The sequence below is a fragment of the Maniola hyperantus genome, chromosome 7 (genome assembly GCF_902806685.2).
Source record: "Maniola hyperantus chromosome 7, iAphHyp1.2, whole genome shotgun sequence".
Lineage (NCBI taxonomy): Eukaryota > Metazoa > Arthropoda > Insecta > Lepidoptera > Nymphalidae > Maniola > Maniola hyperantus.
Genome location: NC_048542.1, coordinates 3,115,199 through 3,140,369, shown reverse-complemented (window position 1 = coordinate 3,140,369; position 25,171 = coordinate 3,115,199). Strand labels below are relative to the sequence as shown.

The 25,171-nt window shown below is 38.5% G+C and overlaps 5 protein-coding genes across 8 annotated transcripts in view; 2 read left to right on the top strand and 3 right to left on the bottom strand.

Annotated features, from left to right (window-relative positions):
- LOC117983855 (glutathione synthetase-like) overlaps positions 1–14,583 on the top strand; it is a 44,099-nt gene extending 29,516 nt beyond the window's left edge. For all 4 annotated transcript variants that reach the window (XM_034970480.2, XM_034970478.2, XM_069499774.1 and 1 more), the window contains 4 exons: positions 10,377–10,583; positions 10,831–10,966; positions 11,974–12,065; positions 12,908–14,583. In XM_034970480.2, the coding sequence (XP_034826371.1) occupies positions 10,377–10,583; positions 10,831–10,966; positions 11,974–12,065; positions 12,908–13,037 (565 nt within the window). In that variant the 3' untranslated portion in view covers positions 13,038–14,583. The remainder of the gene's footprint in view (positions 1–10,376; positions 10,584–10,830; positions 10,967–11,973; positions 12,066–12,907) is intronic.
- Positions 14,584–15,834: 1,251 nt separating this feature from the next.
- Positions 15,835–20,732, bottom strand: ND-42 (NADH dehydrogenase (ubiquinone) subunit ND-42). The gene is made up of 5 exons (XM_034970482.2): positions 20,629–20,732; positions 19,840–20,554; positions 19,129–19,302; positions 18,688–18,903; positions 15,835–15,991 (listed from the first exon to the last, which is right to left on the bottom strand). Exons 2-5 carry the CDS (start codon positions 20,539–20,541, stop codon positions 15,887–15,889), a joined length of 1,197 nt encoding a protein of 398 aa, XP_034826373.1. The 5' UTR covers positions 20,542–20,554; positions 20,629–20,732; the 3' UTR covers positions 15,835–15,886.
- Positions 20,733–21,113: 381 nt separating this feature from the next.
- Positions 21,114–23,312, top strand: l(1)G0004 (lethal (1) G0004). The gene is made up of 3 exons (XM_034970487.2): positions 21,114–21,472; positions 21,688–21,850; positions 22,944–23,312. The coding sequence occupies exons 1-3, from the start codon at positions 21,234–21,236 to the stop codon at positions 23,286–23,288; spliced, it is 747 nt and encodes a 248-aa protein (XP_034826378.1). The 5' UTR covers positions 21,114–21,233; the 3' UTR covers positions 23,289–23,312.
- Positions 21,880–25,171, bottom strand: part of LOC117983663 (plasminogen receptor (KT)) — a 174,094-nt gene continuing 170,802 nt past the window's right edge. The window contains exon 5 of the transcript XR_011236949.1: positions 21,880–21,892. The gene's annotated coding sequence lies outside the window, so the exon portion shown is untranslated. The remainder of the gene's footprint in view (positions 21,893–25,171) is intronic.
- The window catches only part of LOC117983857 (EARP and GARP complex-interacting protein 1), a 72,385-nt gene continuing 71,149 nt past the window's right edge, over positions 23,936–25,171 (bottom strand). Inside the window, exon 9 of the mRNA XM_034970485.2 lies at positions 23,936–24,893. Coding sequence (XP_034826376.1) covers positions 24,731–24,893 — 163 coding nt within the window. The 3' untranslated portion in view covers positions 23,936–24,730. The remainder of the gene's footprint in view (positions 24,894–25,171) is intronic.

Here is a 25,171-nt window from a genome sequence, read left to right as displayed (position 1 = left end):
TCCGTCACAGAGCGGCGACCTTTTTGCTTCACAATTTCGCCACAGAGTAAAATGACCGTAGAAGGTTTGTGTGCGTGCACCTTTGTGCACTCACACAAACCACTCCATTTTCACGTGCTAATTCTATTGTTGCTAAACTCAAATTACAAAAAACAGAACAGGTGTATCTTTGGATGATCTTACCATCTTAATAAAATGCTTGAGCTACAGTAAAAACAAGTCAGAATTCATGTACCCAGAATCTGAAACAAGCCGCAAGGAGTCTTCTAGAGCTCCATCAATCAGCTCTTTTTTTGACGCTTCCTAGGAAAAATTAAGGCTGGTGCTACAAATGATCCAGTGGCGCTCATGCAGCATACAGCTGTCACTGTTTGACCTCTTTCCGCAGTCATAATTTTGCCAACATCTTCTTCCCTTTAGTGGAGTAAACTTTTGGTAATTTATTACGGACTGTTTGTAGGCCAGTTTCATCCAAGTTGAATATTTCTCTACCGACAAAATGGTGTTTCGTCATAACCTCATTGAGATTTGAATAAAACCGTTGTACTTGAACTTGGTTTAAAGCCAGCAGCACGTGTTTGGCTGGCGTAGGCTGAGTTGATGTTTTCTATAAAATTTTCTACCCATTGTTTACTGGCTTGTTTTTTTCTATGATCAAGGATTTTTCTCTGCCAGATCATATGCAATCCTTGCTAACTCTTTTTTTGTTGGCCTATAGAAGCATGCGTCTAGTTTCTTGGTATGTTCAACTAAGTAGTTTTCCAACTCAGAACGGAAAACGCTTTTAAATCTACCTAGCGACATAGGAACGGTAATTAATTTAATTTTTAATTTTTACTAAGTATACTTTTATCTTGGAAAGTTCGTTATTTAAGTTCAAGTCGTCATACATCACAGTCAATTTTGCACTTTGCACTTATAATAGTTTTTTCTAGAATAGTAAAAATATCACAATCCACACGGTTTAGGAGCGCGGCAGTTTTCACAGGCACTCCCTGGCACTGGTCCTCCACTGCGAGATCGACGTGACCTTCTAAGCACGTGTTGACAACTGCTTTCTCATCCAGTTCTCGTGGTATATCTTGTAAAATTTGAATAATACGTATAATACTCTCAGTAGTACAAGTGTGCAAATTATAATCATTACTATATTTATTGATGAAATATGCCAGCGCTGTTTTTATCTCCATTTTGATTTATAAAAATGTTTTCTTTTTCCACTTTTGAGTTGCACATTTAATGTAGGTATTATTATATGTTTAATTTTTTTGTTCGAGGCCTTATTCGGTTTTATTTTATGGGTATGGAAATTATTATTTTGAGTCCTTGCGTCCGCATGACAGGGTCGCTCTGGTCTGTTGGTCCGTCATTACAACTGATTGTGGTGGTACTGCGGCGGTGGGCGGAGCCTGCCCGAGCTGTGCCACCTGCGCGAGGTCAGGCCGCTCACGCCCGTACTGCGGCGGCGACGATGGGGCGGAGGCGCCAGCGGATGATGGTCCGGCTAGCGGCGGCGTCGACGTGCGTACGTCGAAATACGTCACGACGAATAAATCATCTCCATCGGAATGCATCGTAGCAGCACCAGCTACAGGCTGCTGCGTATTAGTACCAGCTACAAGCTGGTGCGTACCGCGCGAAGCACTATTAGCACGCGACCGTGTTAGCACCATGTCCACATAAGTCTATTTACTAAGTACATATAGGTTCAAAGTCAATGCACCACAAATGGTAATTACGTAGGCATCTTATTAGGTAGCTCAGGCTCCTATACTATAACCATGAAGTTCGCCAACTGTTCTTAAACGTCGCGTAGGTAAGTAGTCCGTACGTATAATGCCTACTTTACGTAATAAGCACGACGCAACGTGAATGTTTTTTATTATTATTTTTAAGTTGAACTAATATACCTAACACTATAGGTAACACTCCACTCAAAGTAACTTCTCTAGTCACTTTTTAAGTCTCTAACACACAGGAAACAACTTAGTTACTAAAGATTGAAAATGTATACTTTTTCCGCCTGATCTATAAATTCGTTTTTGTATTCTAGCGTATTTTATATCAATTTCACCATGTGACATGGATCAAGTATCAACCAAACTTTTAGATCTTCATCTAATTCACAGCCCAAATCGTTAGCGGCAGCAAAAGTTGAAGTATGTCCATCAAAAGTGAGGGTCACTACCAGTGGCGAAATGTCCATATAACACGATTCCCATCGGCTTCCCTTTCAGAATTGGCATATAGCGTAAGTACTTAGGTACTACTAGTACTTAGTGACATAAATGTAGGCCAAAGCCCAAATGCATGCTACGTACTGTGTACGAAATTTATTTGCCTAAAAATTTATAATAACATCAAATAAAATCTATGCTATGCATCAAGTCATAGTTATAAACAAGCTAATATAATAGTATAGTAAACTCGCAAACAACCCGGTAAACATCGGGTTATGCCTTAGCGCTTTCTTAGCATTCCATCTCTTTCATTTCCCTAGGAAGCGAACAACGTCTGTCTTGCTTTACGGACGAGAACCACCAATTTAATTTGGCCCGGTAGCAAATACGAATTTGTAGCTCTGACAGGTCAGACAAATTTGACACGAATAAGCCGCTGCATGCCGGGTTACTGTATTACACCTCCAAATTAAAAATTGTATTCACAGTACTGTTTCAACAGGTACATACTACTATTTTGTATTTTGTAGGGCGCTTTGATACATATTTTGTTTACGTGAAGGTGAAGCATCATGCGCGCTTGATTTTAAAGTTTGTGATTATGTTATTTTGATATACTTAAGTATAATAAATTGGGGTTAGTGATTAATAATTCTAATAAGTGTAAGTTAATATTGATTTAGTTTCAGTTTGGTAATTCAACATAAGAAATGGCATTAAATTCACATAATTAAGTAGATGTTTAGATTTTAGCTCATTTCGTAAAAAAGAACAGGCATATTCCTTTCGAATACAAATGACTGTTCTGGCCTTGTTTTCTATTTATTAGCGATTGTGTTGGAATCTCTTTGATGATTATCTTTTAATTTGACTGAAACTAAAGACTAAAATGGTTAGGTATACTTAGTTTTTGATTTGGTTTGGGTTAAGTGTGTATTTAATAAAGCAAGCAAGCACAGATGTGTCTCACAGCAACATAAAAAGGCTTTTTTCAAAGTCACAAAGATTTTGAAAATACCAGTGCTTTTACAAAATAAATGGTGAATCGGTGACGGTGGTGTGGAGCTGATATTTTTTTAGGTAAGAACTTTTTTTTGTTGCTCCGGCTTCCCTTTTTCAGATTTTCACCCCTCGCCACTGGTCACTACTATGGCTCCAACTTCATGGCGTTTTTCTAAAGCTCTTTTGAGAATATTCGCTATTTGTTGCCCTGAAAACCCATTTACTAAAAAATTGCCCAAGGGTAACTTAAAAGAATCATTTGTTGGCACTAACATTAAACAGGCTTGAGTCGCTGTTTCTTCCGTATTTTCACTAAAAGAGACTAATCCTTCCATTAATTTTCGTTGATTTTTTTTGCCTAATGGCCATTTCATATACGATCAAGCAGAACATTAATTCTCTGTCATTAGTTGCAACCACTTCATCTTTTAACGCCCGGAATGCTTCCTCCAAGAAACCTGGATTTCCAACTATATTTTGATACCACTTATTAAGGGTTGATGGATGTGGTAAAGTTGAGTCAAATACCCTTCTGACATATTTGTAGCCAGCTGGTGAAGGAAATTCTAAGGTAAGGGCAAACTTTCTTATGGATGGAGGAAATTTCAACGTCATTCGCTTACGTTTATTTATCTTAGAATGCATTCTATTAAAAAATTCAGCTACCGTCACATTATTCTTAGAAAGTTTTTCTTCGACGTCTTTTTGGCCAGGCAAACTTCGATGGTAATCTCTGGCCAAGCCGAGTTGCACGTAAATGTGATGAGCAGATTAGAGCGACCATAGTGCCGAACATATGCGAATGCGTCTTGCGTGTACTCATGGAAATGTCTTGGACTGTTTACGACGGAGGAGGGGAGTAAAACCATGTTCCCTCCGTTAACTTACGTGTCATTCCTTACAGCGTCTTGCAAATGTATGTAGTTTTCTGCTCGCAACTTACTTTGATTCAAAGAGATGATGTGTCTGAAACGCTCACTTTCTATTTTGGCATACATATCAACTAAGAACTGCAGCAGAAATTGCTTGCAGAGCAGCAGCAGATTAAAATAATTGTTACGCACCATGAGATGGTAGGCATAGAAGTCCATGCATGAAACTTTTTGTTGGGCACTGGACGCCCAGTCTGTGGATTCATCTGTGGTATTTCAAAATGATACCCTTCCTGCCCTTTTCAAAAAAATCGGGTACTGGAGAGCGTCGTAGAACCTATGTCTGTCGGCAATGCGACTGAGCTGTCCATCGCGCATGCGCAACACGATGTCCCTGCCGGCGGTGTGTTACGAGCCGGCCACCACGGCCGCCACTTCGCTAGTGGTAGGCGTGTGTAGTGCCGCTCGTGCTGCCCGCGCGGAACGCGGTCTGGTTGGATCACTACTTTAAAGCTTTTATTAGGCATGTTCTCCAGAGCAGTTTTGAATTCGTGTACCAAAATATTGTGATCACTGAGATCCCTTTACATTTTTTGAATTATCTGTCTCTGAACTCCTTGGTTCCAATAGATGTATCCTACCAAAAATGCTTTGACGCGACATATCTACTCACGATAGTGAAAAAATATAAAAGCACGGTGGGAGAATATTGAAAAGTATCAAAGGGTTCGCTATTAACTCTGGACGAAGAGGCAAATTCGTTAGGGGCTTTGGTATTATTTGTTACAATATTTTTCCCACTCACTTTATTTGGAAGTTTAGGTGCTGCATTCCATCTATTTATTGGATCACTCCTACCACTACCAGTATTAGTGTTTTTATTTATTGTATTAGTAACAGATTTAGATGTGGTAGGGGCTACAACAGGAACATCTGGTCTGGTTAGACTACTACTTATGTCCAAAAATGATATTTTTGTAGGACCTGGGGTTTTGTTTTTATTTCATGTTTTAAGATTTGTAGGTTATGTAGTAAAATCACTCATTCTTGTGATAAGTTGTTTGAATAAATTGATAAGGATACAAAAGAATGTAGTTTTTTAATTATCAGTACCCTTATTATAAATGAGAAAGTGTGTTTGTTTGTTGGTTTGTCCTTTAATCACTTCGCAACGGTGCGACGGATTGACGGAGAGTGACATAGGCTACTTTTATCCCGGAAAATCAAAGAGTTGCCGCGGGATTTTAAAAAAACCAATTCTATGCGGACGAAGTCGTGGGCACCAGCTACTTATTAAATAAAGTAAAATAAAACTCAACCTTTTTTAAATTGTTTAATGAATACTTTCTGGAATCGATATTAAAATATTATCTAGAAAAGGCTGTACATTTTCGGTTCTATGCCTCTCATAACCCAAGTACCACATTACAGTCATTATGTGGGCGCAACAACCTACTGTCCTTTTACCGACCTTGCAGTTACGATAGTAACCTAGTATGGCGTTTCGGCTGGTAAAATATCTGTCAATTAAAATATAACAATAGTATGTTTTTCGACCACTGTGTCTAGACTTTATTCTCGCTTGTGGGGGATGTGCAAAGCGGATAGGTCCTAAGGCGTGGTTTGGACGTTTTGAAATAAAAAACACTTATTTATTTTTAAATTATTAGAAAAGCAGGGCGGGACGACATTGTTCACTTCAGACTACTCACAAACGTAATGGCGGCGAGTGTTGCCAATATAATTTCTACAGTTTACATATAAAGACTAGTGGCGCCGTACATTGTGTGATTTTATGGTGGTGCGTCGGTAACATCCTCCCGCCCAGTGTCACGACCGTGACACTCATCATTAGTAGGAAGAGGAAATAATTACAGGTCTCCGGAAGATATCCGATTTGGTCCTTACGTCAACCACCCTAATTCTGCCATCTTTTCCAGGATAAGTTTTCTCGATAATTCCCTTCGGCCACGTGTCTCGTGGTGCTTTTGGATCTACGATCAACACCACGTCACCCTTTTTGAGAGTTGGTGCTTCATCTTGCCATTCTTCCTAGGGAGAAGAACTGGTAAAACTTCTTTGACCCATCTGGCCCAAAACAAATCAGCCAGTCTGAGCTAATATTTAAAATCGCATATTAGGGGCCATCGTCTCTGCCGCTTATAAAATTATAAAAGTGGCAATCGTCGTCACTATCTGAATCAGAATTGTTAAAATTTGATCTGACCTTTCTGTTTCTGTCTCGAACCGCCACTCACTTTTTCGCTTCTGGGGACATCTGACCTTCAAATGACCTCTGTCCCCACATAGATCACAATTATAAAACCTATATTTGCATCTTCCTTCTGGATGAGGCCCCTTTGCGCACTGGCCGCAGAGGCCTCGGGCCCCCACGCTGCTGCCGGCCCTGGGGCCGCCGCCACCCGGCGCGCGCTGGCCTCGCGCTGCGCCCACTCGATTCAGGCCGTCGTCCACAATGCCTGTCCCCGATGCTGGCACGCTCGTCGCAGCCGTGGCGCATGCCGTCGTATGCGTCCCAATCTTGTGTTCCCGCATGAAAACTTTCCACTTTACCGAGTGGCATTATTATATTTCAAGAATTTACTTCAACATACGAATTATTTCCACTTCGTCGCTAGTGTTTATTTATTTATTTTATTTAACAGGAAAACTTACAGCTAATATGAAAAAATGAATAGGTAAAAACAGAAGAAGATTAAAGCTAATGACAAGTTTTCACAGATAGAATACACATAAGAATAACAAAAAAACTCGACTGGGGGAGAGAAATTTCAGGGAAAAGTAATAAAATAAAAAAAATAAAAAACGAGAAACGAGATCTGGCCAACGAATTATTCAACTGAGGTATGAGCGTTAATGAATTCATTGGCCAGAGCTTTCCGAATAGTGGTACCAGTGATGCAGAATAGGTCCAAATTTTTGTCATTTTTACAAATTTTATTAAACGATGAGGCTGATCTAAGCATAAACGAGTTTCTACGAAAATTGGTATGCGTATGCGGTGTGTGAAACATTGAAAAGAAGCGAGGATGAGTATTGCTAGACTTTAAAGTGTAACTTCTCAAGAAGCGGCGCACAGTCTACTGAGTTATTTGCAATAGTTATTAGATAGGAAATATCACTTATATATCTCCGAGTGGTCAGTGGTAATAGGTGCAACTGGGCACAAATGCCTTCGTAGCTTGTATTAGATTTGAGTTTAAATTTGTATTTGAGGAACCGAGTGAATTTTTTCTGGATTCTCTCAATACGTTGAATATATACTTCATACTGAGGGTTCCAAATTTGAGATGCATATTCAAGATTGCTCCTAACCAAGGCACAATAAAGAACTTTAATGGTTTTGAGTTTAGTGAAATCTTTAGACGATCGGATTAAGAATCCCAACATTTTTGATGCCTTGCTCACAATTTGATCCACATGAATGTCGTATAGAAGTTTACCATCAACTATAACACCTAGATCTCGTATAGAGGATACATGATCCAGCTCTTGGTTTTTTAATTTGTATGTGGATTTTATAAACATTGTTTTTACGTGTAAAAGATATGGCAAAACATTTAGAGACGTTAAGATCTAACGTTACGTTACGTTTGAAAACAACGAGATTCCGCTACTGACTGCTTTATTCATTGTTGTTTCTTGCTTAGTGGCTTTTGGTAGTGCCACCACGGCATAATTTACTTCGCCAATATCGCGTAGATTGAAGAAAACACGAAGGAGGTTGCTCGTTTTCAGAATTCTACTATTGATATATAAATGACGCTCGACATAATATAAGTTCTGTGACTACCTACATATTTCATACATATCATGCGCCATTGCTTCCTAAACTGTTAAATGATCCAAGCCGAGGTACGGCTTGGATCATTTCACAATGATGAGTTGAAGTTTGAAGATGAGCCGAGTAAAAAATGGTTTGGAGTAAGAGCTTCTGGATCACGATGGTCTACCGAAACATGAGTCAGCGGTCGACTATTAATCATGTTTTCGACTTCAGCTAATAAGGTAAGAAAAGTTTCTTCATGGGGAGCTCTCTCCTTAAAAATGCGCTAAGGATTTAGACATCAGCTGTTGTTTTACAGTTTTAGATGATATTTTTATTTTATCATTTGAAAGAATGGAGGATTTTATAATTACTTCCATACGTTTACAAATAGTTATTACGTCATTGGAAGGAAATATAAGTCCACCTTTATCCTTCAATTTTATAAACCGAAGGTGATTGTCATCAGTTGTATTCGCAATCAAACCGCAACCTATGTACGATGAATCCTGCTATGTATGATACTACCTGACTACTAAATTCTGTAGTATCTTCTACAAGTATACTTATTTCTTCGTCAAACATGGCTTGTTCATACAATGAAGTAATTTCGTCTTCATCATTACTTTCATCTAACTTTGAAGGTTCGATCGAAAGATTTATATGTTTGACAGCAGAGGAGCATGTTAAAATAAAAATTTCTTCAAGGGATGTACAATTTCCCTGGTCAAGATTTCGAAGCTCCGACTTTACTAAGAGCTTTTTATATTATATTGCTTGAAACTGTCGCGCTGTTGGGTTAGTGTTACAACCACCATGAGATCTAATGTGTCCAAACATAAACTCCAAGTGATCTTGGCTAATCTTGTAAACTGGAACGTACTGTTGAGTAGCAGTCAGAATTTTTATGGGAACTACCCGCAAGCTTCTTATTACCACTGAAAAAATATTTTTTTAATCGGTTTAGAAATCTTGGAGAATTTTGAAACTAGTAAAATATCCTTGGCGAATAGAACAACTTGCCCCCTACACCAATCCTGACTGAAGCGGTTTTGTACTAGAATAATTTGTATGAACGGCACAATTCTCAATAAAGACCTCTTTTCAATTTCCGTCAATTTGGCTATTTCTTCAGGAATATCTGGAACGGTTATTGATTTTTATGGAAAATAACAACGATATACTTGTACTTACTTGTAAAATGAGATGCCATATTTAGTGCTATTTACTTTTTTGCTTGATTTTTTGCAAACGACTACTGAACAACACAACAACAAGCCTCCTCCTTGCTGGGTTTTTGTACGGAGGTCGAGGACGGAGCTTCCCGATTCATATTCTTCTACCGGTGCGGAGATGACGGACGCTTCCGACTTGACGTACTCGCTACCCTTGACAAGATGCAGATGCACGTACGCGCAACGATCAAACGCGCGGGCGTGCACCTTCCAAGGAACGGCGTCATTTCGCCAGTCCCTAAGACCACCACCGCAGTAAAAGCACACCGTTTTATCACTCTGGCCTGTATAGATGAAACCCGCTTCGGCAAGTTCCTCTGGTTTTGGGTGCAAACCTTGCGGCCACTCGTTAAACTATCTAGTATGGTAGCTTCGGAGGCAAAGTGACGGTGAGCGGCCCCCAACAAATAAACGGCGGGCCGTAGGCATATGGGGCTTGTGTTCACGGATAAAGCGCATGTTTGACATGCCACATGTCCGACGGCGTATAGCACACATTTCTCTTGTTGATTCTGCAGATGTTGCACATACTCGTCGCCTTGCTGGGTTTTTGTACGGAGGTCGAGGACGGAGCTTCAGATTCATATTCTTTTACCGGTGCGGAGATGACGGACGCTTCCGACTTGACGTGCTCGCTAGCCTTGACAAGATGCACGTACGCGCAACGATCAAACGCGCGGGCGGGGCACCTTCCAAGGAACGGCGTCATTTCGCCAGTCCCTGAGACCACCACCGCAGTAAAAGCACACCGTTTTATCACACTGGCCTGTATAGATGAAGCCCGGCCCCTGAAGTATGGTAGCTTCGGAGGCAAAGTGACGGTGAGCGGGCCCCAACAAATAAACGGTGTTGGTCCTGACGGGCGCTTGGACTTCGTCCTCATTGCGGCCGGCTGTGGTGGGTGACGGTTCCATGGGTACGTTACCAGAGTCGGCCTGGCGTCTCAGGAACAACAACAGGAACACTGCGGAGCAAAGCGCCGATGATCTTAGGCGGGATCGTTGCCTTCCACCCATTGTAACATTTCTACATTACAGAAAGCGCATCGCACTAATATATCTCTTATAGGAACTTTCACTTCACCACGGTCTTGTGCCGTTTGTAACCAGCGGTTCCCTGCAATTTTAACGTCGTTTATCCACCTAGTGGACTGCCAACACTTGAACTTTACTTTGCGAGGTCACTCCAACACCTTGGTACCCCCATGTCGATAATCATGCTTGAGTTAATGCTATCTTCAAAGTGCATGTCAAGCATGATGTCACGCCATTCACTCTAATGGCGTTCAATTTTGTTCCAGAGCAATAAAATGCCCCTCCATTCACTACCAGCTGGCTGGAACGAAGAAGGTGCAGCAAGCGCTAGCAGCACCCGGAGTTCTGGAGAAGTTCATGGGCGCTGGAGCAGCGACTGGGAGAGTCAGGGACATCTTCACAGGCCTTTACTCTCTTGACTTTGATGAGAATGGAGAACGGGCTGTGGATATGGCTTTAGCGGATGCTGAGAGGTGAGTTTTTTATTATTTTAGTTTATTTATTAAATTCATAGATTGCGCCACTTGCCACCAGGTTTGAGCGCTTGGCTGCACTCAGACCTGGTGGCAAGTGATGATGCAGCCTAAGATGGAGCGCGTTTGCCTAGAAGAGATGCCTATTCACTCTTGACTTGCTCACGTTTTTTTGGTTTAACTCTAAAATTTATTTTTGGAGTTAGCCGCTTTTTAACAAAAGGAGGATCCTTGTTTTTGTTTTCAGATTTGTACTGAAGCCTCAGCGTGAAGGTGGGGGCAACAACCTGTACGGCTCGGACGTGCGCGAGGCGTTACTGCGTATGCGACACAGTCGGGAAAGAGCCGCCTATATCCTCATGGAAAGGATATTACCACCGTTGGTGAGTTATATTCTCCCAGTACTTTGAGCACTTAGTTGTTAGATGTTGGGGCTTCAACGTGCTGGAATGGTGACACCACATCGGAAGACGTACCATCGGTACACCTCACATCAGGAGAGACGACATCTGACGAGTTGTAGGGAGCCGAGATCACAGTTCAAACAGTGGACTTCCATTGGTTGAGACCAGGGGTGTTACGGATATTCGCATCCGCATCCGCAAATGCGGAGCATTCGCATTGATTCAGACATCTGCATCAGCATGACTTAATGATGATGGATCGATGGGGCAAGACCATGGCGAGTGGAAGTCCATCCATCGCCATCCTCACATAAACTTCTACAGTTTCTAGAAGATGGTGATCTGTGTTTTTTAAATGTACTCAATAGAAACCGTGATCAATGAATTTAAAAAAAAAAGTCCCTACAAGAGACCTAACAGCAATGGACGTCTATTGGTTGATAACGATGATGATGATGAAATAATACACACGCTGAAATTTTAGTGGTTGTCTTCCCGCGGAAGAATGATTTGCCCTCAGTAGTACTATAAAAAATCATTAACTCGAAAGTGTGAGAAACCATTGTAAGTCATTCATATGTAGACATAACGTAAACAGTAGGTATCCACTCGAACCGTGCTGCCAATAAAGTGTCAGTTTAGAGCAAAATAAGGTCTCGCACGTAGTGATACGGCGTACACTAGCCTGCACGCACGCGGTATTACTATTGGTTCGAGGTCTCATTCGAGTTTTGTTTTCTCGATGATAAATTTGCCATTTTTGACTCTTAATAATTTTTTATACATATTTATAAATAGATTGTAATACCATGACAAAATTTTATTTTAGTATAAATATTCACTTATTTTAATTTTGTATATTTGTGGTTTTTTTTGCTTTGGGTTTTTACCTTAATAAAGAAATTTTATTATTATAATAAAATCATTTCGCTTCGGGAAAACGACCATTACAATTTCAGCGTGTATAATAAATGATAATTTCCCAGGTGGCCGGGTACGTGGTCCGGCCCGGAGCGGCCGTGCCGCCTCCACTCACGGATTTGGTATCGGAGTTGGGCATCTTTGGAGTAATTATCGGGTAAGCTTACTAACCATAAATAATCACATTTCAAAGATCGATTATTATTTTAATCAATTAAAATTTGTTGTTTTAAAAAATAATGTTTTTATTTTGTTTTGGGCAAATGAGCAGCGCTTCACTAGATTTAAATCCATTATTCATTCGCCTGTATTGTCATTTGTCTCCCATCGGCCTCGTTAGAAAGCTCGGAGCCACTCAAAGGGATGTAGGGAGCCTATGCCTGGAGTTTCTACGTGATCAAATCAGAAATGAGATTCATAGGAAAACCAGAGTACGACTTAGCTCAACGGGTTGCGAAGCTGAAGTGGCAATGGGCAGGGCACATAGTTCCAAAAACCGATAGATGTTGGCGTTCCAAGGTGATAGAATGAGGACATCGCAACGGGAAGCGCAACGTTAGAAGACCCCCCACTAGGTGGACAGACGCAGGGAGCCGCTGGATAGCGGCGGCGTAAGACCGGGGCGTGTGGAAGTCTCTACAAACCTATGTCTATCTATGGACATCTATCGGTTGATGATGATGATGATTGTTGTTTTAACGAGATAGAAACCTCTATCCACGGAAATAAGTTAGTATAGTGCTTTCTCTGTCACGTAATCACATACAAATGACTGAAACAAAAATCTCAGTGAGCGTTAACCATTTTGATACACCAACCAATTTCAAACATTCGAAATTCAATACGAAAACAATGTTTCGTTTGTGATTGGTTGGTGACTCAAAATGCCTTCACCCACTGAGATTTTGTCTCTGTCATTTGTATGAGATTACGTAACAGAGACTCTATGCTAACTTCTTTCGTGGATAGAGTATAACTGCTTTTTCTCTATCCACCTAGCACGAAGGACAAGATCTACTGTAACCGCCAAGCGGGCCACATGCTGCGCACCAAGCTCGCGGACGCGAACGAGGGGGGCGTGGCCGCGGGGCTCGGCGCGCTCGACTCGCCCTACCTCCTCGACCTGTAGCACCCCCCCCCCCCCCCCCCCCCACTACACCATAGATAATACACTTATCTATACTCTATCCGCGGAAATCTAAATCAGGAGAAAACAAATCTCTTTGGGCACTAACCATTTTGAGTCAACAGCCAATCAAAACAATACGTTTTCAAAAACATTAGAAATTCAATTAGAAAACATATTTTCGTTTGTAATTGGCGGGCGCCTCAAAATGGTCAGCGCCCATTGAGATTTTTGTCTCTTTCATTTGTATGGGACTTTCATACGTAAGAGAGAGCGCGCTATACTATGTAACTTCTTTCCGCTGATAGAGTGTAATAACGGCCTACAAACGTTAAAACTAGTTAAAAGTACCACTTTAAAAAAATTGTTTGCGCGGAAAAACTCAACGCCGACTAAAAAATAAAATTGATTAATTTTATTTATTTTAATTTTATTATATAGGTTATGGGAATATTATTGTTTTTAAATTTTTGATTGTGATATTAATTATTATATAAATCAAGAATCTTACAGAAGGCTGAGACAATGGAGCTTACTTTGTCTTGGCTCCGACTTTATTTAGAGTTAAACCGAGACAAGTTTATGTTTAAGACACAAATCTGTCTCGTTTTAACTGTAGATCTCAACCTGGGTGTAATTTATCAAGTTAACGTTAAATGTTCGTATATTGTTTAAATTTTTTTGTCTCTTCCGAACTTCCAAATGACAGATGCATTATTTAACATTAACGTGACCTCTAAATTCTACGAGACTCAAGAATTTGAATGTTTTAAAATTACTTTGTAAGTAGTAAATACTTTAAATATAATTTTACTTATTTGTTATTTAATTTGCAGTTTGTTACTTACTTGTTCCTAAACATTTTGTAGTTTTAATGATGAAAACTACAAACCAATATTCATATTAAATTAATGAAAAATAAGACTTAATATAAAGTGAGTTTGGTGCAACTTGTGTGATAAAAAATTAGTGTATAAATTATACGAATTATAATTTGTAACTATTTAAGTGTATATAGAATTTATTACTATGCCATATAATATTTTTTTCAATTTTATGATTTACACTATTTTTATGATTAATAGTATTTATATAACATTCCTTATTATTACGTTTTATAAAAATGGATTGTGACTTTTTACAATTTAATTATAATTTTTGGACTATTCGACTTTTTTAATTCATCTAATTGTGCATTATTTCATTATTTGACATGTGGACTTTCTGTTACTCTTTATCATTCAATCGAAAACAAACATGTCTCTTAATAATTCCGATCTTAAATATTAAGGAAGTGTTTTTATATTTTGTCGACAAAGTAAAGAAGCCTTTAAATACGAGAAATTTCAGTATTCCAAGTATTTTTATTTATTTTATATTTCACAAACAGCATTTTTGGAACGCCTTGAATAGTAAATATTTTTGTATACTTGACCTAGTGATAATAATATTAAGGTACCTATTGTTTAATGCCACATACTAATAATACTAATGATTGTTATTTTTGTAAATTTTTTTAATATATATTTATATGCAATAAAATGTTGCTAATAAAGTAGTTGTTTTTCATTATTACTGTGGATTTTTACAAAGTTAGGAACCCGTTTTTTTTGTTGATAAAATAGTACATTACGATATGTGCTAAGCAGTTCGTTATTTTACTGCGTGAGTTAGCGCTATACGCCGTACAATAATAGATTTGGACGAGATATCTATAGATCTCGTCCAAATCTACGGCGTATACGTTTTATAACTTCCTTTGACTTCGCTCACACTTAAGACAGAGTTGAAACGAGACGAATTTATGTGTGAGCGACGACTTTGTCTCGTTTTAACTCTTAAGTCTGAGCAATGTCAATATAGATCTCATCGTTAGATTTGCTCAAGTCACGAGTGTCGTATATTATTTTATAGCTCGTATGATTTGAAGCCGCACAACGCTTATCTGTGACTTAAATATTTTTGCAGTGTAAAAATAGACTAATTTAAGTCACGGATAAGCGTTAGTTAAGTGCTGGTAATGGTGTGACCATTGCAACAAAGGCAATTTCAATACAACACATTGCAGTTAAAAATCAGTGCAATCCTTATCCATCCTAAGACATCTAAAATGAACAATACGCGGCAGAAAATAATATACATCGATCGACCTTTGGAAGGAGATAGTGGATTTGTAGGGCATTGTCTTTGTCATTGAGACCGACAAAACGTCATATAGGTGTGAGTGACGGAGACAACGCTCTACAAAGCCGAAAAGTCATTCTAAAGGCCGATGTACATTACTTTCTGCCGAGATCATTGATCCTATCTCATCTTCACGATGCAAGATTCTGTGTTGGCACAAAGATAGCTCGTCCAAATCGATAATAGCCGTCGATAGTTTCATCAAAATCGTTTAAGCAGTTTACAGTCGAAATTAATAATCCATCTACATATCTCAAATCCGTTCGATAAGTTTATAGTACGCGACAGGTCGAGATGGCAATCTGGGTATGAGGCGGAGGCCCCCAATCACCCGCGCTATCCCGCACCGGGTTAGCGCGGGGACTGTGCCGGTGTGTGGTTGCCATCTCGACTTGCGACTTCGTCCGCGTGGACTACACAAATTTCAAACCAACATTTCACCCCCTTAGGGGTTGAATTTTCAAAAATCCTTTTTTTACCGGATGCCTGCGTCATAATAGCTATCATGCCATTTCAGCCCGATCCATCCAGTAGTTTGAGATGTGATCAGTCAGTCAGTCACCTTTTTCTTTTATGCTATTTAGAATTTAGATTCGATTTATAGATAAATAAATATAAATTGTAATAGTTTATTATTAAACAACAATCTATACTATAGGATCTCAGGTTTAAATGTACTCGGTATACTTGGGCACTTTGTTCTTGAAGAGGGTGTCGCCGTCCTTGGGGCCGTATCCCTCCACGAACTCGAAGGCGGGATGGTTGTAGATCACCTGCGAAGACATGTTACTTTATATTAAGAGCCCTCGCCCACGGTCTCAGCTTCAGTCGCGATACTGTCGCGCTTCTGTCTCGATGCAAACGAGAAAAAATGTTGCACTAATGCTCGGTTCTCCATTCACGCGCCACCCCCTCCGTTCTTCCCCCGATGTCGTCCGACACGGTCGCGCGTTTGCATCGATACAGTCGCGATGCAGTAGCGCGTTGCAAATGTGACTGACACGCGTTAGTAGTGTGTACAAATACATACAAATAGTCGCCGCGGGCGAGGGCTCTTACTGCCACATAACATGACCGTCACAATAAATACTATATGGCCGAATTTAATAAGTAATCTGTCCACTTTTGGAGTATTCGCATCCTGTTTTTACTAATGTAATATAAAAAGGACAAACACAGTTTGACAGTTTTAAAATTAATTTAGAGACGTCAAACTCCGTGACTTTAGCTGCCAGTCGCGAGCCTACTGTTTAAATTTGTCGCGTGCACTAAAATTTAGAGTATTTAATTGTAAAAATTCATGTTCTGTCCTTTTTTAGCAATATTAAGAAGAAGAAGAAGGATGCTCTAAATTTAGTTTAGAGAAAGACAACAGAATCGGCGCCATTGTTGATCATATCAACTTCTGGCACTCAAATGATTTAATTTTGTCTGTTATCAACTACCTATCTTATTCATATTCAGGTAGAGTACGCAGGTATTTGACAAAATGTCGGCTCGCATTGGAAGTGGGCTGGGCACACAATTAGAGGACAAGATAAATGAAGCAAAACAGTAATGCACTGGTACACAGTAGAGGTGTCAAATACAGGTTCATGTGTGTATCACAATATTATCACGTGTTACAGACAAATATTTAATAATTATTAACGTTACATTATTTTGTTACAAAAAAAAAATTGCTTGAACCGTGAGGCGCAAGCAGAAAAATGGGTGCAATCGATTTTCGACCTTATTGACATACGTCAGAAAACAGCATTTTAGCAATCTATGAATAATACTGAGCAAGAATATGACAAAAAACAACTTTCTCATAACCGTCAATAAGGTCGAGATTTGCTTGCACCGATTTCACCATGAGGCGCAAGCATATAAATGGGTGCAAGCGATTTCCGACCTTATTGACATAGGGAACAACATTTTAACAATCTATGAATGATACCTACTGAACAAGAATATGACAAAAAACAACTTTCTCATAACCGTCAATAAGGTCGAGAACTAGGGTATAGCTTGTATTTAACTCGATTGATTTAAATTTTAAATTTTACTCTTAATAGGTACCCAATCCATACCTTCGCGACAGATCGAAATGGCAATCGGGGAGGGAATGCCCCGCACACCCGCACGGCCCCTGTGCTAACCCAGTGCGGGCGAGCGAGGGTGACGTGCGGGTGTGCGGGGTGTCACCCCCGCCTCATACCCCGATTGCCATCTCAACCTGTCGCGGAATACAGTACCTAGTACCTACCTATGTATGTAAAAATAAAAACAAGTAGAACGATAAAGCAATGTCAAGTAGATACCTACAATACAATAGGTAGGTAAGTTTACCTAGTTAGAGTTACCTATAAAAAAATCTTTTTAGTAGGTAACTACTATATTTATTATCATACATTTCTACATATTTATTATCATACGAATTATAAAATGATGATGATGATTTCTAAAAAGAACAATACCACTTCACGTACCTAACCTATTACCTATAATACTTAAATGTATGATAATACCTACACTTTGAAAAACATTTTCTCATACGATTTATAAAATGACGCAAGTATTTCCAAAAAGAACAAAATATCTACTATAATAGGTATTATTAACGCGCGACACAAATCTATCACAACACAAAAATGTACCTAATCTACATTATTTTGCCTAATCTACATTACAATTATTCGCATTAAATATTTATCGACACTCAAGTTCACAAATAAATAAAACTGCATTCAAAATTTATTACGAAACAAACAAAATGATAAAAATACTAGCCGCATACTCGTATCATCACAGTCAACATGTAACAGGCCAATACGAAAGTTCGATGTAATAATTATTCACCGTCGAATCGCGACGATATTTGTATTCAGCTGTACCTACCTAATATATTTTATTCTAATATCGTCGCTCGGTCGCGCCGCGCGCGGCGTATCAAAGATCGAACGCCTGAGTTATTTTTTAGGAAGGATTTTCTCAAATTTTCACTACTTATTATATATTGTATTCAATTTTGTTTTAATCTAAAAACGAATATCTTGAATATATTTATATATTTAATAAATTTATTAGGTACATTATTTTTTGACACCTCTAGTACACAGGACAAAAAAAGGAAAAGGAAAAGGAGTAGATCAGTACAACAGGGTTGATGATATCCGAGAAATATGTAGCAGGTGCCACATGGTCTAGAACTGCTGGCGACAGAAATCTATAGAGGAGCAATTAGAGGAGCCCTTTGCCAAAAAGTGGCAAACGAATTGTTAATTATCGAGGCAGTACAAGACTTAATAAATAAGTAATATTATATATTGTTAAGAGTTAGAAATAAGTTATTTTAGAAATATGTAGTCTTGTAGTTTAGTTTGTAATCTTGTACCTATTATTAGCGACTAACACATTATAGTAAAAATGAAACATGTCTGAATAAAGGCTTATTTATTTATTTATAAATGCCAGACTTTCTCACCTTATCTCTGGCATATCCCTCGTCCGCATCAGTGATGAGTTCGGGCACGTCGGAGCGCGGGATGTTGAACAGGTTCATGAGGTAGTGCTTATTGTTGGTGTAGAGCGCGCGCTGGTCGGCCCACATCGGCTCGCGCGGGAGACGCCAGTCCTTCATCTTGGGGTCCTCACGCTCCGTGTACTGGTCGAAGTTGAGACGCTCTATGTCTTCTACAACCTGAAATTTGACAATTTTTTAGGGTTCCGTACCTCAAAAGGAAAAACGGAACCCTAATAGGATCACTTTCTTGTCTGTCTGTCAAGAAACCTAGAGGGTACTTCCCGTTGACCTAGAATCATGAAATTCGGCAGGTAGGTAGGCCTTATAGAACACTTTAAGGGTAAAATCCGAAAACTAAATTTGTGGTCTGGAAATAGTCAAAAGTTTATAATCATAACTTACCACTTCAACTTCACCGCCTCCTGTCCAGTCGTAGACCAGCAGCTCTGCATGCGTGGAGATGTCTCTAAGGTACTTATGTTTGTACTGGCGCTCCACCTCTGTCAGAAATTGCTCAGTTAGGGCTTTTCCTGATGTTTCATACTCATACTTGCGGGCACTTACTGCTTCTTGAACCTGCATAAACAAATTTATCACAACTTGTTATTAATTAAATGAACAAGCCTCATTACAGACAACAAATAACATAAGTGTGATGAACACAAGAGCTGTGATTAATTAAATCAGTACCCCTATTATAAATGCGAAAGTGTGTTTGTTTGTTGGTTTGTCCCTCAATCACGTCGCAACGGTGCAACGTATTGTCGTGATTTTTTGCATGGGTATAGATAAAGACCTGGAGAGTGACATAGGCTAAGCCTAAGCCTTTATTCAGACATGTTTCATTTTTATTCCAGAAAATCAAAGAGTTCCCACTGGATTTAAAAAAAACCTAATTTAACCTTTAATTTTAAAAAAAAAACCTATTCACGTGGGCATCAGCTAGTATAATATAAATGGTGGATAATATAAGACTATCTAATATCATATTAAAATTGTAATATAAAAATACTGTAACTTGAATGTGTGGACTAGGATTTCCACATTCAAATTCCTAGGATATCTGAGTTTTATATGAAGATTTAACAATTTATAAATATAGGAAATATCTACCTTTTTAACAGGCAAGTCAAGGTAGATCACCAAGTGAGGCCTCATCAAATCCTCAATAGTTTGTCCCCTCAGCTCATAATACACTGACTTTACACCCTTGCTTATGTACTTCTGTGAAAACATGGCTTCCAGGAACACAAAATCAGAGTACGGAGACCTTTCTAGAACAACACCTTGGCCTGTGTTGAGGAGATGAGCCAATGCATCAATATATTGGCTGTACCTCGCCATATACATCATAATCTGGAAGTTTCCAGCGAGACGATGGTTTGGAGTGCGGTTGAAGTTGGTGTGGTCAAAGGTTCTGGTATCCTCTGGTATTTCTTTGTCAAATTGACGTATGTCAATACCGTTCGGTCGTACATAGTGAATATCCATGTTGGCTTCCGGAAAATGCTTCATACCGAGATCCTCAGCGAGGGCGGCCGCGAACTGCGTCTTTCCAGCCGCTACAGGTCCTTCTACCACGACGACTTTAGTGTTTTCGTCGAATCTATGCGTCGTTCTGTCAGTCAAACTACGTAACCAAGTATAGTCTTTATTCACGTAGTCAAAGGGCGCGGGTTTAGGTGGCGGAGGCGGGAGGCTGCTACGAAACGCCTTGCCCATTATACTCCTGTTTTGCACCACCACACATCCAGCTATTTTACCACTTTGGGCAGGAATCACCTTCACGATCGTAGTTCTGATTAGAGTCGCCATTATTCTTTGTAGGCTAAAAAAGTTTATGCTTCTGGTTAGTTTCGGCTTTATTAACAGTTTTCATGAGAATACAAATAATTTACTTACCTCTTTCAATTCATAATAACAAAAATCGATTTAGAGATGTGACATAACACCTCCATAAAATTTGGACAATTTTGACATTTCATTTCACATTCTAAAATTCATGTTTTGATAAATTGCGTTTTGTTTATCGATAGGGCGTTTGTGCACTCATCCGTATTCGGTTCGTATCCGTGATTCTTCGTATTGGCCGACAAACATTATAAATACCTACGTATGTATATTTCTTTCACGGATCCGTCGAATCACGGATGAGTGGACAAATGCCCTTAGTTTGCTGACTTTATCATTCGGCAAAAAAATTGTTTCCAATGAACTTTATCTGTATTGAAAGTATTTATCAAAGTAATAAAGGTAACGACAGGTCTTAAATAACATTGATTTATTTGTGCTATAAAACCACTGAATCAGTCCATGATCAGTCCTTGTTCTGAGACTGAATCGAAACAAAACGATTCAAAGCTGTAGCAATGACATCTGTCAATTTTCGGTCTTTTAATTTGTGGTCAATGTCATAAACCATGTGAGAAAAATATCTAAAAACAAAAAAATATTTATATTGCATAATTTCTACTATCAAGTGCTCCTTAAAACAAATAAAACTAGAAATGGAGACAGAAAACATTAATGTTGAGGAGTTTCTGCCTGCCAAGAACCCTGTGAAATTAAAAAATGTGAAGCGCCGAGCAGTTTCGGAATCTGGGGCGGGAATGGACGTGGAAGAACATAAAGGAATAGAAGGAAAGCCCAAACGTGCTAGATCTAGATCTAAAAAAGCTAAGAAGAACGAAGAAGAACCTAATGAAAGTAAAGTTAACATGAGAAAAATTGCAGTACCAGCGCATAGGTATTGTAACCTCAACATTAGTTATTTTTGTTCATAATAGTTCGAGTTAAACTTCTATTATGCTTTGATTATAAAATATTTGCTCCGCTTGAGGACAATAACGCATTTTTTAGCTTCTACTTTTGGTATTCAACTGTGAAAGAGATTCAATACATAACCCAGTACAATTTCTATGAATACTATGCATATTTTATTTTTTTCCTTATTTTTTTTAGATACACACCTTTGAGAGAAAACTGGCTAAAAATCTTCACACCTATTGTAGAGCATTTGTTACTACAAGTTCGCTTCAACACAAAATCACGTAATGTGGAAATAAGGGTCGGCCCAGAGACAAAAGATGTTGCCAATTTGCAAAAAGCTGCTGATTTTGTTAAGGTAACAAAATATTGTTTATATTTTTATAATGTAGGTACCTAACTTAAAAACTCTGACATTAAGACAGAGATCTATGGAGCATACTTAGCTCAGACTTTCGGTTAAAACAAGACCGTGTTTTATGTTTCTGACATTACTTATTTTAACTGTGTTTGTGAGCAAAGTCAAAATGCTTTAATTATCTCTGCCTAGGATAATTTAAATCTAGGGCCTTTACGCACTCATCTGATCCGAGTCTGTGAATATATGTTCCTTTTTGTTTTGTATGATCTGACATCTGACATCTGTTGTAGATATTTTATATCCATATTTTCACAAATTTGGATAGGATGAGTGCATGATCGCTGTTAGGCTAAAATAATATACTGTCTTGAAATAAATTTCATGAATATTGAATCAGTTTTTAAAGAAACCAATTTTGTCACCAATTGAATCAGTTTTTATTATTATTAATTTACAAAAAGAACTATTGTGCTAATCACTGAAACTAAAATAAATCTGACTAATTATATCCTTGATATTTCTTTAAATGTTTTTCAGTATTCAATTTTGATTTTAATTTAACATTTTTCAGAAAATACATCTCATTTTATATCAAAACTAGCTTATGCTCTCAACTTCGTCCGCGTAGACCACACAAATTTCAAACCCCTATTTCACCCCCTTAGGGGTTGAATTTACAAAAATCCTTTCTTAGCGGATGCCTACGTCTTAATAGCTATCTGCATGCCAAATTTTAGCCCGATCCATCCAGTAGTTTCAGCTGTGCGTTGATAGATCAGTCAGTCAGTCACTTTATCCTTTTATATATTTAGACTAGCTTATGCTCGTGACTTCGACCGCGTGGACTACACAAATTTCAAACCCCTAATTCACCCCCTTAGGGGTTGAATTTTCAAAAATCCTTTCTTAGCTGATGCCTACATCATAATAGCTATCTGCATGCCAAATTTCAGCCCGATCCGTCCAGGAGTTTGAGCTGTGCGTTGATAGATCAGTCAGTCAGTCACCTTTTCCTTTTATATATTTAGACTAGTATAGATATATGTAATTTTGATGAACTTGAGAAATAAATAAAAAACATTTGTTGCAGGCCTTCATCTACGGTTTTGATGTAGAAGATGCCCTAGCCCTACTCAGGTTAGATGACCTATTTGTAGAGTCGTTTGAAATCAAAGATGTCAAAACCTTACAAGGCGATCACTTAGGAAGGGCCATTGGTAGACTAGCAGGGAAAGCAGGAAGGACTAAATTCACTATCGAAAATGTTACTAAAACGAGGATAGTGTTGGCCGACTCAAAAATCCACATACTAGGCAGTTACCAAAACATTGCACTGGCAAGACGGGCTATATGCAACTTGATTATGGGTTCGCCACCTTCCAAAGTGTATGGTAACCTAAGAAATGTTGCTAAAAGGGTTGCAGAGAGGTTTTAGGTAAATAAAATGTTCTATTTATAACTTTTTGGTTTTAATTCTGAGCAGTAAAATAAATCTTCAGCTGTTTGATGATTGATCTACACAAATATCTATCTACAAATATAATACTAATATAAATATAAGTACTATCCAACACACCTAGTTTCTCCTTTCACCAAAGGTTGCCTGGAAGAGATTGCTGTGAGCAATAAGGCCGCCTTTGCATACAATAATTTTGTTAGTTTAAGTTTCTGTAATAGTTATGTAATATTTTTTGTGTGCAATAAAGTATTTCTATCTATCTATCTATCTAAATATGAAATATGGTGCTTATATGGAATATCTCAAAATTGCTGCAATGTATTATTGCAGTGATTTGTACTGTTAACTAGCTATTCCCAGTCAAAACATGGTCCTGATGTAGATTTTTTAAGTTTCTGTTGGAATTCATCAAAATCCTTACTCAGTGATCTGATAACTTTGGCCGTGTGTCACATAGACCATGCGTTATATAGGCGAAATAAATAAAAAAAATATATTGATTGAAGTACAGTACGAAAATAATGTACATCAACCTTTTTAATAGAATAGAATAGAATATATTTTTAACCGACTTCAAAAAAAGGAGGAGGTTCTCAATTCGTCGGAATCTTTTTTTTTTTTTTATTCAAGTAAACTTTTACAAGTGCTTTTGAATAGTCAAATAGTTTAATTTACCATTGGTTCTGAATGTGAAAAGTAAATTGCTTTAGAAAGAGATGTGGTTTTGTAGAGCATTGTCTCTGTCGTTGAGACCGACAAAACGTCACATAGATATAAGTGACAGCGACAACGCTCTACAAAGCCGAAATCTCACTGTAAAGGATGATGAACATTATTTTCTGCTGTATTTGTGTTGAGGTTAGTCAGTCAGTAGGATTACATACAATAAGTTTGTGATAAATAAAACACAATTGCTACATAATTTACATACTTTATTATATCATTACATTAGTATCTTATGTAAATAATATTTTATACATTATATCCAGAATAATATTATAAATGCGAAAGTGTTGTCTGTCTAAATGCATTTCATAACTGATTTTGATGAATTGGTTTGGTACAGAGTTAGCTTACATCCCAAGGACGGACATAGGCTACTTTTTAGGCTTCTCACGATGTTTTCCTACACTGTTAAAGCAAATGATAATATTTTATAATATGGTTTAAAATGCACATAACTTAGAGGTGTGTACCCCGGATCGAACTCCCAACTCCCCAAAAAGGAAGCGCACGTCTTAACCACAAGGCTCACCCACACAGCTCTTAACAATATTAATTACAATCATCATCATGATCAACCCATTACCGGCCCACTACTGAACCGGGTCTCCTCTCAGTGTGAGAAGGGTTAAGGCCATAGTCTGCCACACTGGCCCAATGCGGATTGGCAATTAGTTACAATAGTATTTTATTAATTATAATAGTATTTTATATTTGAAATGTCTGGGGACTCTAGACAGCACGAGTCTGGCATCGTAGCTGAGGGAGGCGAAGGTCCAGGGCTCCGCTGCACTCCACTCGGCGCAGTACACGGAGTCCTCGTGTTGTTCGTACGACTGCAGTACACCATCTTCCAACCTGTAATAGACAAAAAAATTTAAGTCGTAAATTAATTAAAAATCGGTCAAGTGCGAGTCGGACTCGCACACAAAGGGTTCAAATTGATATAATATAGGCTACTTTTTATCCTGAAGATCAAAGAGTTCCCACAAGATATTTTTTAGGATATGGAGGAACGCCTTTCCGGCATCAGTTTTCCCTTCCAATTCGAGTCGAGTGAATAGGCCTCTTCCACAAAAGCGCGCTCTATCTTAGGCTGAATCATCTCTAGCCAGTAAGTCTGACTAAAAAAAAAA

Coding starts and splice junctions, on each gene's coding strand:
- ND-42 (XM_034970482.2), bottom strand. CDS start 20,541: ATGGCGACTCTAATCAGAACTACGATCGTGAAGGTGATTCCTGCCCAA. Junction 19,303..19,839: donor TTGACTTGCCTGTTAAAAAG/GTAGATATTTCC, acceptor TTGTTTATGCAG/GTTCAAGAAGCAGTAAGTGC. Junction 15,992..18,687: donor AGGGATATGCCAGAGATAAG/GTGAGAAAGTCT, acceptor ATGTCTTCGCAG/GTGATCTACAACCATCCCGC.